The sequence below is a fragment of the Vombatus ursinus genome, unplaced genomic scaffold (genome assembly GCF_900497805.2).
Source record: "Vombatus ursinus unplaced genomic scaffold, bare-nosed wombat genome assembly UNPS02014830.1, whole genome shotgun sequence".
Taxonomy (NCBI): Eukaryota; Metazoa; Chordata; class Mammalia; order Diprotodontia; family Vombatidae; genus Vombatus; species Vombatus ursinus.
The window spans coordinates 38773406-38787180 of record NW_020954608.1 but is presented as its reverse complement, the minus strand read 5'-3'; the positions used below and the strand labels follow the sequence as shown (position 1 = coordinate 38787180).

At 32.5% G+C, this 13775-nt stretch overlaps 1 protein-coding gene across 1 annotated transcript in view; it reads right to left on the bottom strand.

The window, feature by feature from the left end:
• ITPR2 (inositol 1,4,5-trisphosphate receptor type 2) overlaps window positions 1-13775 on the bottom strand; it is a 507541-nt gene that overhangs the window by 241878 nt on the left and 251888 nt on the right. Inside the window, exons 29-32 of the mRNA XM_027838537.1 lie at window positions 13405-13527; window positions 11002-11202; window positions 4966-5217; window positions 1313-1438 (exon numbers count right to left, since the gene is read on the bottom strand). Coding sequence (XP_027694338.1) covers window positions 1313-1438; window positions 4966-5217; window positions 11002-11202; window positions 13405-13527 — 702 coding nt within the window. The remainder of the gene's footprint in view (window positions 1-1312; window positions 1439-4965; window positions 5218-11001; window positions 11203-13404; window positions 13528-13775) is intronic.

Here is a 13775-nt window from a genome sequence, read left to right as displayed (position 1 = left end):
GACTTTGGGCCTCATGAAACAAAAAAATTGGAATAGTAATGTGCCTAACTTCAAAAGGTTTCCTATGTATTCACAGCAAAGATTATATCCATTTTACAAAGTAACAAATTAAAGAATTTCATTTGAATAATCTTTAACTTTGTCTTTGGACTACAGTAGTAAGATAGGCAACGAGATCATACAGTAGGTAAAACATTGAACCTGTACTCAGAAAGACTTTAATTCAAACCCGCCTCAGAAACTTAATAGTTGTATAACCCTGGAAAAGTCACTTAACCTCTGCCCTGCCTCAGTTTCCTCATCTGCAAAATGGTGATAATGTTTGCACCTACTTCACAAAGTGGTTGTGAGGATAAAATAAGATAATCATTGAAAATCAGTTTGCAAACCTTAAAATGTTACATAAATTCTAGCTATTATTAAGATATTTGTGATATGAAGTTGGTTATCTGATGGTTATCCAGCCAAAGTTCTGAGAAAAGCTTCAGGGAATAAACCTAAAAGTAATAAGCTTTAGATAATTAACCCAATTCCACATTCTTTCTGTTCAAACCTTCACACAATCGGTAGAGGAAGGTTGGTACAGTGGCCTAATTGAGCTAGAACTTTATACACAAAGGAGCAGCACACTGAAGAAAGGATAAGAAAAAGATATCTAAAACCAAGTCAAGATAGTTTGGGGACTTATGACCTGAAAATGCTAAGGAGTAATCTTTCCATTATATTTTGTGTTGATCAGATGTAGTCTTAACTATGGAATTTTAAAAAGACATATGGAGAAACTGAAGAGGGTAAAAGAGAGACAAGAAAGGGAGAAAGTGTCAATCTGCACTATTATAAGGAGTTTCTTCATCCATTAATTTCTCTTTATCAATGAAATTACAGGTCCAGTCCCTATTCCTAAATATACACTAAATGAAAATCAGTAATCTAAACTAGAAAAAGGTTCTTTCCATTGGACCTTTCCTTCAACCTACTTAAAACGACCAGATCAATAGCTATGTATAAAAATATCAGACATCCACATGAGAAATGGGAAATGTAGATAATTAACCAGATAATTTGCTGTAGTTTTTTTTTATTCTTACAAATAGAATTGATTACACTTGTCATTTTTAATTCAGAAGCTTAATGTTTTATAGACACATTTCTAAATTATGAAAGGATAAAAAATAACCACAGCTATTATTAAACACTTCCACTTGTTCTTAGTGAAGCATAATTAAATGTTAAAGCTTTTTAAAGTTAGTGCAAATTCTATTGCCAGTTCAATTATCTTAATTAGATTTCAAAAGTCTGTCAGAATACTTACCCTTGCCATATCAACAAGAAAATTCTCAAATAATTTCCAAATATGGTTACTAGTATAGATTTCTTTCATTTCTACTTCAGTATCCACGTAACAATGATTAACAAAATTCACATATGCGATCTTAACCTGCAGAAATATCAAATACACACAAAAGTTATCCTTTTCCTACTCACAGTCAACAAAATAATTTAACAAAAGGGCAATTCAATGTTCTTTAATTACCATTCAAACATATTTCAATAATTGTTTTTCAGGAGAAACACATTTTGAGGATAAGGGTTTGTTTTTATTATTTGAAAAGGTAAAAAATGCTGTGACAAATACATTTAAGTTAGTTGTCAAAAGGCATCAGAGGCATGGGTCTCAAAGTACTTTCAACATTTCTCAAGTCCAGAGGGAATATGAGATAGTGTTCATGCCCTCAGGCCCAAATTCGTAGTGACAATGCTATAATATTCAAGGTACCTAAGCAAGAGAGTTAAGAAACAAAATCTCTTCTCTAGAGAGGATAGGGCTACTGAAATTAATATACTTTTTTTTTCCACATGTACTTTTTAAGCTGCATGACCATCTTCTGGCTATTCTGGCTCACCAAGTAACCTACTGCATGACTAACAGAGTCAGCAGGATACTTTTTCCAGGAATCTAACAAACAGATACTTTCAAGTTCATTCCTACACAAGGTTACTTGGAGGCAAGCAAGAGAGTCACTTTTTGAACTACCAAAATTGGGGAAATTTAATTTTATGTCACAGATATTATATAAGATGGTAATTTGCTTACCACATATTCACCATATCAGTAATGTATTAAAATACCTAAATCAATTTTTAGTCTCATAGATGTAGACATTTCTTTTAAAAGTCCAAATCACAACCTGGCTATACCTGCCCAATCTTCTGTAAATCTTGCCCATATCTTAAGAGATCCACTCAACGTGCTGGATTATTTCCTAGCTCTCTCTCCTGATATTAGGAGTGTAACAATGGAACCCCCAGGCTATCCACGGCTTATCTCTCACTCTTACCACTTGACTAGTCCATCTTCCTTATCATTCATTCATTTCTTTTTTACTTTCATTCATTTATACTTTTTTACAATTTTTATTCATAGTTCCTTATTTTTTAATGTGTTATAATTGAATTGCTTATAATCTTCCATTAATCCTTCTCTGAAAATGACTTGAGTTTATTCTAATATTATAAAAAATGGCATGACTTTATTCTAAATTAGCGTGTCCTTATTTGCTGTATCTCTCTATCTGGCAAGTAAGGCAGGTGACTTTAGTAGTTATTGGAGGGGTGGGCAGGGCTTGTTCTCCTTACCTTACCAATTGATCACAGAATTGCTCTGTGTTCAGCAATATTTTTAAAAGGAAATTATTTCAATACACACTTTGGAAATCTTCTGATTAATGACACTAATCCAGCACTTAAGCAGCTTTGGTGAATACATAATAAAGTCATTGGCTACTTGCTCTATCATCACAGTCAGATCAAAATTGTAGGGTACTGAAAATAAAATGCTAAGAAAACATATAAATAGTTTTGTAACAACTAATTATTCCATATTTTTAGGAATATATCAGTGCCATAAAACAAAGTATATTTCGTGTGGTGTAATAATGGTGAATATATATACATATATATATATGTACATAGCACTTGAAGGTTTATAAAGCACTTTCCATGTTATCTCATTTGATACAACTATAGGGGCTAGGTGCAATTATTACCTTCATTTTTATGGATTAAAAAAAACTGAAGCTACAAAAAAAAAACCTGAAGCTGAGGGAAGTTGTGATTTACCAAGCTCATACAGTTACCAAGTGACAGAAGCAAGATTTGAACTTAGGTTTTACTGATTCTCTACCATGTTGTGTGATTCTGCTATGACATGCTGTTAACCAGTAAGTATTTATTGAGTAACTGCTATGTACTTGGAATTGTATTCCAAGCAATGAAAAATATAAAAATGTCAGAGATGGAAGTTCAAGGAACTTATATTTGGGAAGAGAATGTTTAAATGCAAAGAATGATTACTATAAAATACTCATGTAGTATAAATTTCCCTTAGAAAATTATGGTCTAGGGGCAGTCAGGTGGCACAGTGGATAGATCTTCGGCCTTGGAGTCAGGAGGACCTGAGTTCAAATCTGACCTCAGACACTTGACACTTACTAGCTGTGTGACCCTTGGGCAAGTCACTTAACAGGTGGCACAGTGGATAGAGCTTCGGCCTTGGAGTCAGGAGGACCTGAGTTCAAATCTGACCTCAGACACTTGACACTTACTAGCTGTGTGACCATGGGCAAGTCACTTAACCCCGACTGCCTCACCAAAAAGTCAAAAAGCAAAAAAAAAAGAAAAAAAGAAAAGAAAAAGAAAAGAAAATTATGGTCTACCTACAGGTTAAAAAGGAAATTTCCTTCTTTTTCCCTTTTCCCATGGTGATAACTTTCTCATCTCTGGTTCCAATCACTAGTCTAATCGACATTGGGAGAGGTGGGTAACAAACAGAACCTTCTTGAAATTCTCACTAACTTTCCCAGCTACTCCTAACTTTCATTCTTTTTCCTTCTTTTTAATCTCATGAACAACCAGTGGAGAAAAATATTATGTGGTTATAATGGGGCCAGCACTGTGCTTGGCACTCTGAGGAAATGCAAAAATGACAAATGATGTGAGCTTATTACCTTGTTGGGAAGATGACTATTACAAAATTAGAAAAATATATCTAACAGTCTATAATGATATTCTAAATTATGTGATATAGACTATATTTGTTATATTTCAGAGAATATTAAATGGGACTAGAATTTTATGGAAGAGATAGGAATTGTGCTAAGCCTTAAAAGTATAGAAAATATTCTAATCAGTATTATCTCAAAAAAGAATAAAATAGCCAAAATTTAAAAGTTGATTTCACAAAAAAACCTACGTATCCTTTCTAATTACCACATGATTGGTGATGAAGTGATGAATTTTTTTTTTGTCCACAGTAACTCAAAACTCTACACAAATGAATGGAATAGTAAAGATCTCTACTAATAGAGGGAGTACCCTCAATGATTTAAATTATAGCTTTTCTAACATACATCCCTTAATGATGAAATTATATAACCCCTATATTTGAACAAAGATACAAATACTCCAAGTAGCATAAACTCAGTCTATTTTTGGTAATTTTTGGACCTATTTATACAGTTTAAAATTCTCTATTATTTCTAAACTCAGGTGCCACTACATAAGTAATAGCTATTTTATATGATGCAAAAAAAAAAATGAAATGCACATAAGAGCATCTATTTTGTGTTTCTCAAAGCAGTATTTTAATTTTACAAAAAAAATTAAAGGTTTAACAAGTACAGAATGTCTTCCCATGTTGTACTAAGTAATCCTCAGATTTCAAGAAATTGACTTAATAGTATAGTGTTTAAAAGTACAGTCACTATTACACTCACTAACTTTTTACTGAAAAGCAAACTGTTTTTGAAAGCTCTCAATGATTTCTTTAATTATGTCACTGAAGAAAAAGCACAGTATAGTAAGAACCAATATCCTGGGTGATTTTATTCTTCTGCAAATACTACCATAGTTCTAAAAGTGTCATTTTTTTTATTCATAATAATTCTTCAGCTTTCTAAGGCTTACCTCAGGAATGCAGTCATCATGGGCTACCACTCTCACTATATCATCCAGGGGCAAAAGAGAATTGCACTTGATTTCGGTATATACATTTTTTCCCTCAGTACATGCTGCCAATAATTCCACAAGTGTTACATGGTAGGCTAAAGGTCCACTGTCATCTCCTCGGTCTCTCTCAGAACACATCATTTGTAGAAGGATAGGAAACGATGCTCTATCATTATAAAATATCAGCACATCTTCTCCTCCATTTATTAGCTGAAATAAAAAGATTTTTTAAAGATTTGATCTTCTCTGAAGTATACAAGACTGTAGCAAACATAGGCAACATTACATAAATTTTAACGAATTAAGTAAACAAAGATAAAGACAAATGTTGCATAAATGTCATTCACATGCAAAATGATGCAAATTCCTTCAAACTGGCACACAGATTAGGGAGTAGAGAGGAGTTGGCACAACTGATTGATACATTGGGAAAGTATGAAAACATGTGTAATGTATAATTCCTGTGGACCTCCCACCTCCCCAAAGTGATAGGATGAGGGTATATTCTCATCTCTTCATTTGACTCCCATTTGAAATTTATAATTTTGTTACATTTACTTTTAATTCGTTGGTATGTCATGGTTCTTTTCATTTAAATTGTTGTACTTACTGTATATACTGTTTTATTGGCTCTGCTTACTTCAATTTGCATCAGTTTGCATAGATCATTTCATACTTCTCTGTATTCATTACAAACATTTCTTACAACACAGTAATATTCCATTACTTTCATGTACCACAAATTGTTTAGCCATTCCCCAATTGATGGACATCTATTTTGTATGTAACTCTTGGCTATTACAAAAAGTGCTGCTATAAAGATTATTGTAAATATTATTGTAAACATAAATTCCTTTGTGGTATAAGTCCAGTAATGGAGTCTCTGGTTCAAAAGGCATGGATATGTTAGGCCTTTTATTTGCATAATTCCAATTTGCTTTTCAAAACATTTGGATCATTTCACAGCTCCACCAACAATGTTTCCATGTGTCTGTCTTCCAATTCCTACTCCAACTTTGAGTTGATTGTTGTCATTTTTTGTCATTTCTGCTTATTCGTAGGGCATGAGGTAAAACCAGAGAGTTGTTTTCATTTGTATTTCTCCCCAATTTTTTTTTCAAGTGCAAGTCAGTGAACTAGACTTAAGTATCTGGGAAAAATTACAGAACACTGGATAACAGGATCATGAATTTAGAACTGGAAGGGACCTTAGTGGCCAATGAGTCTATCATCTTCGTTTTGCATGAGAAAAATAAGTCACAGGGAAATTAAATAACTTGTGAAAGATAACACTGCCAGGAAGTATCTGAGGTATCCTTTTCAGCTTATGATGCAATAAAAATTACATTTAACAAAGTTCTGTGAAAAGATAGATTAAAAATTAATTGGAAACTAAATAATTTAATCCTAAAGAATGAATGGGACAAAGAACAAATCAGAGAAATAATAAATAATTTCACTGGAGAAAATGACAACAATGAGACAACATACCAAAATTTATAGGATGTGACCAAAGCAGTATTTAAGGAAATTGTATATTGCTAAATGCTTACATCAATAAAATAGAGAAAGAACAGATCAATGAATTGGGCATGCAATTAAAAAAAAACTAGAAAAAGAACAAATTAAAAATCCTCAATTAAACACCAAATTGGAAATCCTGAGAATCAAATGAGAGATTAATAAAACTGAAAGTAAGAAAACCATTGAACTAATAAATAAAACTATGAGCTGATTTTATGAAAAAAATAAACAAATCATTGGTTAATTTATTTTTTAAAAATTAAGAAGAAAAGCAAATTAACAGGATTATAAATGAAAAGGGTGAATTCACCACCAATGAAGAGGAAATTAAAGCAATAAAGAAGCTATTTTGGCCAATAAATCTGACTATCTAAGTGAAATGACTGAATATATACATATATATATATATATATATATACACATATATATATTTTTTTTGGTGAGGCAATCAGGGTTAAGTGACTTGCCCAGGGTCACACAGCTATTAAGTAAGCTATATGAATATTTACAAAAATATGAATTGCCCAGATTAACAGAAGAGGAAATAAAAAACTTAAATAACCCCACCTTAGAAAAAGAAATTGAACAAGCCATTGATGAACTCCTTAGGAAAAAATCTCCAGGGCTAGATGGATTTACAAGTGAATTCTATCAAACATTTAAAGCACAACTGATTCCAATATTATATAAACTATTTGGGACAATAGATATAGTAGGTTTCCTACCGAATTATTTTTATGATACAAATATGGTGCTGATATCTAAAACAGGAAGAGTCAAAACAGAGTAAGAAAATAATAGACCAATCTCCCTAATGAATATAGATGCAAAAGTTTTAAATAAAATACTAGCAAAGAGATTATAACAACTTATCTCAAGGATAATACACTATGATCAGGTAGGATTTATACCAGGAATGCAGGGCTGGTTCAATATTAGGAAAACCATCAGCATAATTGATCATATCAGCAATAAAACTAACAGAAGTCATATGATTATCTCAATAGATGCAGAAAAAGCTTTTGACCAAATACAACACCTATTCCTATTAAAAACACTAGAGAGCATTGAAATAAGTGGAGTCTTCCATAAAATGATATCAAAAACCATCAGCAAACATTATATATAATGGGGATAGGCTAGAAGTATTTCCAATAAGATCAGGGTGAAACAAGGATGTCTATTATCACCACTGTTGTTCAATATGGTACTGGAAACGTTAGCTTTAGCAATAAGAGAAGAAAAAGAAATTGAAGGTATTGGAACATGCAAAGAAGAAACAAAACAATCACTCTTTGCAGATGATATGATGGTATACTTAGAGAGTCCTAAAGAATCAACTAAAAAACTAATTGAAATAATTAATAACTTTAACAAAGTTGCAGGATATAAAATAAACCCACATAAATCATCAGCATTTCTATATACTACCAACAAAGCCCAGCAGCAAGAGTAAAAAAAGAAACTCCATCTAAAATTACTGGAGACAATATAAAATACTTGAAAGTCTACCTGCCAAGACAAACCCAGTAACTATATGAACACAATTACAAAACACTTTTCACAAAAATAAAGCCAGATCTAAGCAATTGGGAAAATATGAATTGTTCATGGGTAGGCCAAGCCAAAATAATAAAAATGACAATTCTACCTAATTTACTTTAGTTATTCAGCACCATGCCAATCAAACTACCAAAAAATTATTTTTAGAGCTAGAAGAAATAATAAAATTCATCTGGAAGAAAAGGTCAAGAATATCAAGAGAATTAATGGAAAAAAAAATGTGAAGGAAAGAGGCCTAGCTATACCAGATCTCAAACTATATTCTAAAGCAGTAATCATCAAAACTATCTGATACTGTCTAGGAAACAGAGTGGTGGATCAGTGGAATAGATTAGGTACACAAGACTCAGTAGTAAATGACCATAGTAATCTAGTGTCTGATAAACCCAAAGACCCCAGCTTTTGGGACAAAAACTCACTATTTGACAAAACCTTCTGGGAAAACTGGAAAACAGTGTGGCAGAAACTAGGTAGACCAACATTTTATACAATATACCAAAATAAGTATATGATTTAACATAAAGGGTGATATCATAAGCAAATTAGGAGAACAAGGAATACTTTTATTTGTCAAATCTATGGAGAATTTATGACCAAACAAGAGATAGAGAGTATTACTAGATGTAAAATGGACAATTTTGATTATATTAAATTTAGAAGGTTTTGCACAAACAAAACCAATGCAAGCAAGATTCTTAGAAGGAAAGCAGAAAGGTGGTAAACAATTTTTATAGTGTGTCTCTGATAAAGGCCTCATTTCTCAAATATATAGAGAACTGAGTCAAATTTATAAGAATACAAGTCATTCTCCAATTTATAAATAGTCAAAGGATATGAATAGGCAGTTCTCAGATGAAAAAAATCAGAGCTTTCTATAGTCATATGAAAAATTGCTCTAAATCACTATTGATTAGAGAAATGCAAATTAAAACAATTCTGAGGTAACACATCACATCTATCAGATTGGCTAATATGACAGAAAAAGAAAATGATAAATGTTGGAAGGGATGTGGGAAAATTGAGACATTAATGCACTATTGGTAGAATTGTGAACTGATCCAACCATTCTAGAGAGTGATTTGAAATGCCCAAAAGGCTATCAAATCGTGCATATCTCACAATACCACTACTAGGTCTATACCCCAAAGAGATTAAAAAAGAAAAAGAGGGAAGGACCTATTTGTACAAAAATATTTATTAGCAGCTCTTTTTGTAGTGGCAAAGAGTTGGAAATTGAGGGGATGCCTATCAATTGAGGAACAGCTAAACAAGGTGTGGTATATGATTATAACAGAATATTACTGTGCTATAAGAAATGATAAACAGGATGATTCCAGAAAAACCTAGAAAGACTTCTATGAATTTGTGCAAAATGAAATGAGCAGAACCAGGAGAACATTGTGCAAAGTAACAGCAATATTGTACAATGATCAACTGTGAATGACTCATGATGAAAAATGATATCCACCTCCAGAGAAATAACGGATCGCATCTGAATACAGATCAAAGCTTACTATTTTTCACTTTCTGTATTTTTTTTTCTTTTCCCCCTTTGGGTCTGTGTCTTCTTTTACAACATGACCAATATGGTAATATGTTTTGCATGACTGAACATGTACAACTTATATCAACTTGCTTACTGTAGGCAGCGACAGAGGAGGGGAGGGACGGAGAAAGGAAATTTGAAACTCAAAAGTTTTTTTAAATGAATGTTAAAAATTGTCTTTACATGTTAACTGGGAAAAAAATATTATTTTTTAAAAAGTTGACTATTGATTAAAGTATCTCACTTCTCAGCCCTAGCATGTTGCTTGGATACAAGGTCAATGTGACTCAGTGTCCAGTACAGGTTAAAAAAAAAATTTCAGTAATAATGAAAAGGATAAAACTCAGTGAATAACTGTCATTTGCTACAGTTTAACAATGAATCTTAACAAGAATTTTTGAAGAGCATGAAGGAAAAAATTCTGCATATAACTATTAAATCGCTGATGGCATCTCATTCGCCTGATTCATATTTTTAAAAATTATGTTTTTGCAAATAGGACAAAACAAAAACTATTTTTCCAAGGGCAGAATTATTATGCTTGAAACATTAGAGAAAAACCAGAGTTCAACATATCATAGTTTTTCTATTGTCATCAATGAAAAAACTACAGTAATGAAATCTGTTTGAGCAGAACTAGGAGAGCACTGTAGACAGTAACAGCCACATTATGGGATGACTGACTTTGATAGACTTGGCTCTTCACAGCAATGCAAGAATCTAACACAACTTCAAAAGATTCATGATGGAAATTGCCATCCATACCTAGAGAAAGAAATATGGAGCCTGAATGCAGATAGAAGCGTACTATTTGCTCTCCTTTTCCTTTGTTGTTTTGTTTTATTCATTCTTGTGGTTCCTCCCACGAGTTCTAATTGTTCTTTACATTATGACTAATGGGAAAATATGCTTAATATGAATGTATAAGTAGAGCCTACATCAGATTGTATGGCATCCAAAGGTGGGGGGGAAGGCAAAAATGGGAGGGGGTAAAAATTTAAAACTCAAAATCTTATGGAAGTGAATGTTGAAAACTAAAAGTAAATTAATTAATTGTTTTTAAAAAAAAGAGATCTGTTTGGATTGTCATTGGTCTCATGTGGCCTCCTAAAGTTTTACTATGTTTTACAATACAAAAATTTTAAATGAATAAAGAATAAGCAGTTTCATAGAAAACAGGGAATCAATCCAAACCATATTATCCTACATTAGATTAATGACAAATACATATCATGAAGTGTTTGTCATTTTGAGATAATCCTATTTTATATATCAATAAGACTTAATGTTTTTCTGTGTTAACAGAATTAACACATATTAAAGATTGTATGAAGCTGATTAAATATAAATGGTGAACATACCTCTGTCATTACCATATCTTGGCATTTTTTTACATATTTGCCATCTGCTTTTACAATCGTTTGCAAAAACCTCAGGTATTCTACATGGCGACCATGTGTCTCAATACAGTGTACAAAGTGCTGCACGACTCTCTCACTAATCTCATTGCACAGATGGTAGTTGTTCATGAAGATGTGTCGCATCGTTTCTGCTTCAAGAAGCTAAAAGGCAAGGAAAAAGGACTTGTAATTCTGACATGATGAATAAACATAACATGCATTTATATGGTGCCAGACTTATATCATCTCATCAGATCCTCATGGGCATTCTCATTTTATATATAAGCTCACTCAATGAGTTGAAATCCAAGTCCATAGAACCTGTTGAAATGGCAGAGCTAGGACTCAAAACTGTTTCATTTAAGACTGGGATCCTTCTACTACACTACTTGTCAATATTCACTTCTAATCTTACTCTTCTCCGTGTTTATTTGAACATTTTTGTTACTTAACTGGATGGACTTGTGACCTCATCAATATGAGTACTCACTCCAACAGCCCAATTCACAACCCATATGCCTCTTATGCATCTTTCCACCAGGTATCTGCCTAAAGTTCTAAGACTTTTCTTTAGATTTGCTAAAATTATGTGGATCCTGTGAAACACACAGGATAGTCATTTATTATCTCTTACTCTCACTCTATGACTGGCACACTTACTTCTTGGGTCATCAATCAACTTAATGATCTATTCTGCCTTCATTATGTCCACCATGCCTATTTCCATTGTCCTTTGAATGACCCATAATTATGATTTTTTGGCATCCTATGATTTGTAGAGGAACAATAGAGTTCAAAAGATGAGTTTTTGTTTTGGGGAGAAACTTGAGGTCATTAAACATGCTGTTCAATTTCTCAAATACAATTCAGCTACTCTATTATTTCTATTTAATTCTCCATTCATTATCTGTCTACAGTATGTGTCCCACTCACATATGTGTATACATGAATGTATGTGTGTAAACACACACATACACACAAACACACACATTACCAGATGAATTCTAGAGGTTATCCATTCAATTACGCATCATAGTCTGAACAATAGGAATTCATCATCCATTTGGTTTTTCCCATATGGGCAGTTAGGTCAAGCTATTTTAACTAGTTATGAATTTCATTTAGGTAGTCTGCAGTGTTCTAAGCCTTGAAACAATCAGCAAAATATCTTCCATAAACAGGAGCATCTGGGGTATCTCACCATCTAGGTGAAGCCCCTCCTTCCTAATAGTGGTAAACACCTTTGGTGAACACATCTCTCTGTTTTATGGCTTGCTTGTTCTTTATACAAAATCACACTAATTTTCCATGCAGGTCTGTACAATTCAACAAGATTGCCAGCCATAAAAGATTTGAATACATAAAGTAATTTGGAGGAAATAACATTGCCTGACAGAAGCAGCTGGTTTAACGCCATAAAACTTGGCAAGCTGACTACACTATTATTGAGATTCATTTAGCTTCTATATTACAAATTTAGTTTCTGCTTCCCTAATGGCCAGTGGACATACTTACAGATTAAACAAATCTGATAATACTCGTAACCCTTCTATATCAATTTTATTTATAGCAATTTGGGGCAAGTTCTTTATTATGACATAACCTTTTATAGAGGCAACAAACTCTGTACATATGAATGAGGTTTCATTTGGTCAGGTAAACTTCATGTTATTTTACTAATTATTTACACTATTTAATTAAACAAAATGAATGGAGCTCACATTTAAAGTTGATGGCCGATGGAGGACCTACAGAGTCCAAATTTGGAAGGGATAAAATTAGTAGATTTAAAATAAAGGCAAGTAATGTCTTTCCTCCTATGCCTCTACTATTTTTAACTTGAATGGTAACTTTATTTTTAGACTTTGAACTTCAGTGATACTTTAAAAAGTATATTATACTAATTCAAATTTGGCTTGAAATGAGGGAACTGAATTAAAATTGTGAATATTTTGTGTCATATGCTAAATGATCTGAAATTATAATTCCAAATATGTTAGATTACATTACTTTACTGCCAAAGATCAAATGACTAATCTTATCCAGGTCTCATTAGTTATCTGACTCTAGAACTGTCTCAGACATATAGTTCTATATTCTGTGGTTCTATAGTTCTATATACTGTAGCATGGTACAACAGAAAAAACCTGGAATTTTGAGTCTGATTACCTACATTCAAATATTGGTTCTGCCATTTGCTACTACTATGTTAGCATAGGCAAAATATTTTATCTTTCCAGGCCTCAGTTTCTTCATCTGTAAAATGAAGGCGCTAGACTAAATGACCTCTAAGGTCCTTTCTGACTCCAAACCAATATCCTATAAACACACTGATACCTTCACTAGACGTCATTAAATACTTACACCAGGAGTTAAAAACAAATTGAGATGTTTATGGAGAAGAACTTGATTCTGAGGATTTCCCCGACAGAAATTCTGTAGAAATGTATGAGCTAAATTCATCACTTCATTCATCTTTTCATCAGACTGTAGATTAAAAGGTTGAAATATAATGAAATATATAATATTTATATATAATATAAAGAATAATAAGGAAATATACTATAAAGAAAGGAGCATTTGACTATACCCATAAATTATCCAGTAATTAATCAATTAGTTAATCAACAAGTATTTATTAAGACCCAACTAGGTGCTATGGATACAAGTACAAAGAACAGAAATAATCTCTGCTTGCAATGAGCTCACATTCTAATGGGGAAATAACAAGTAAC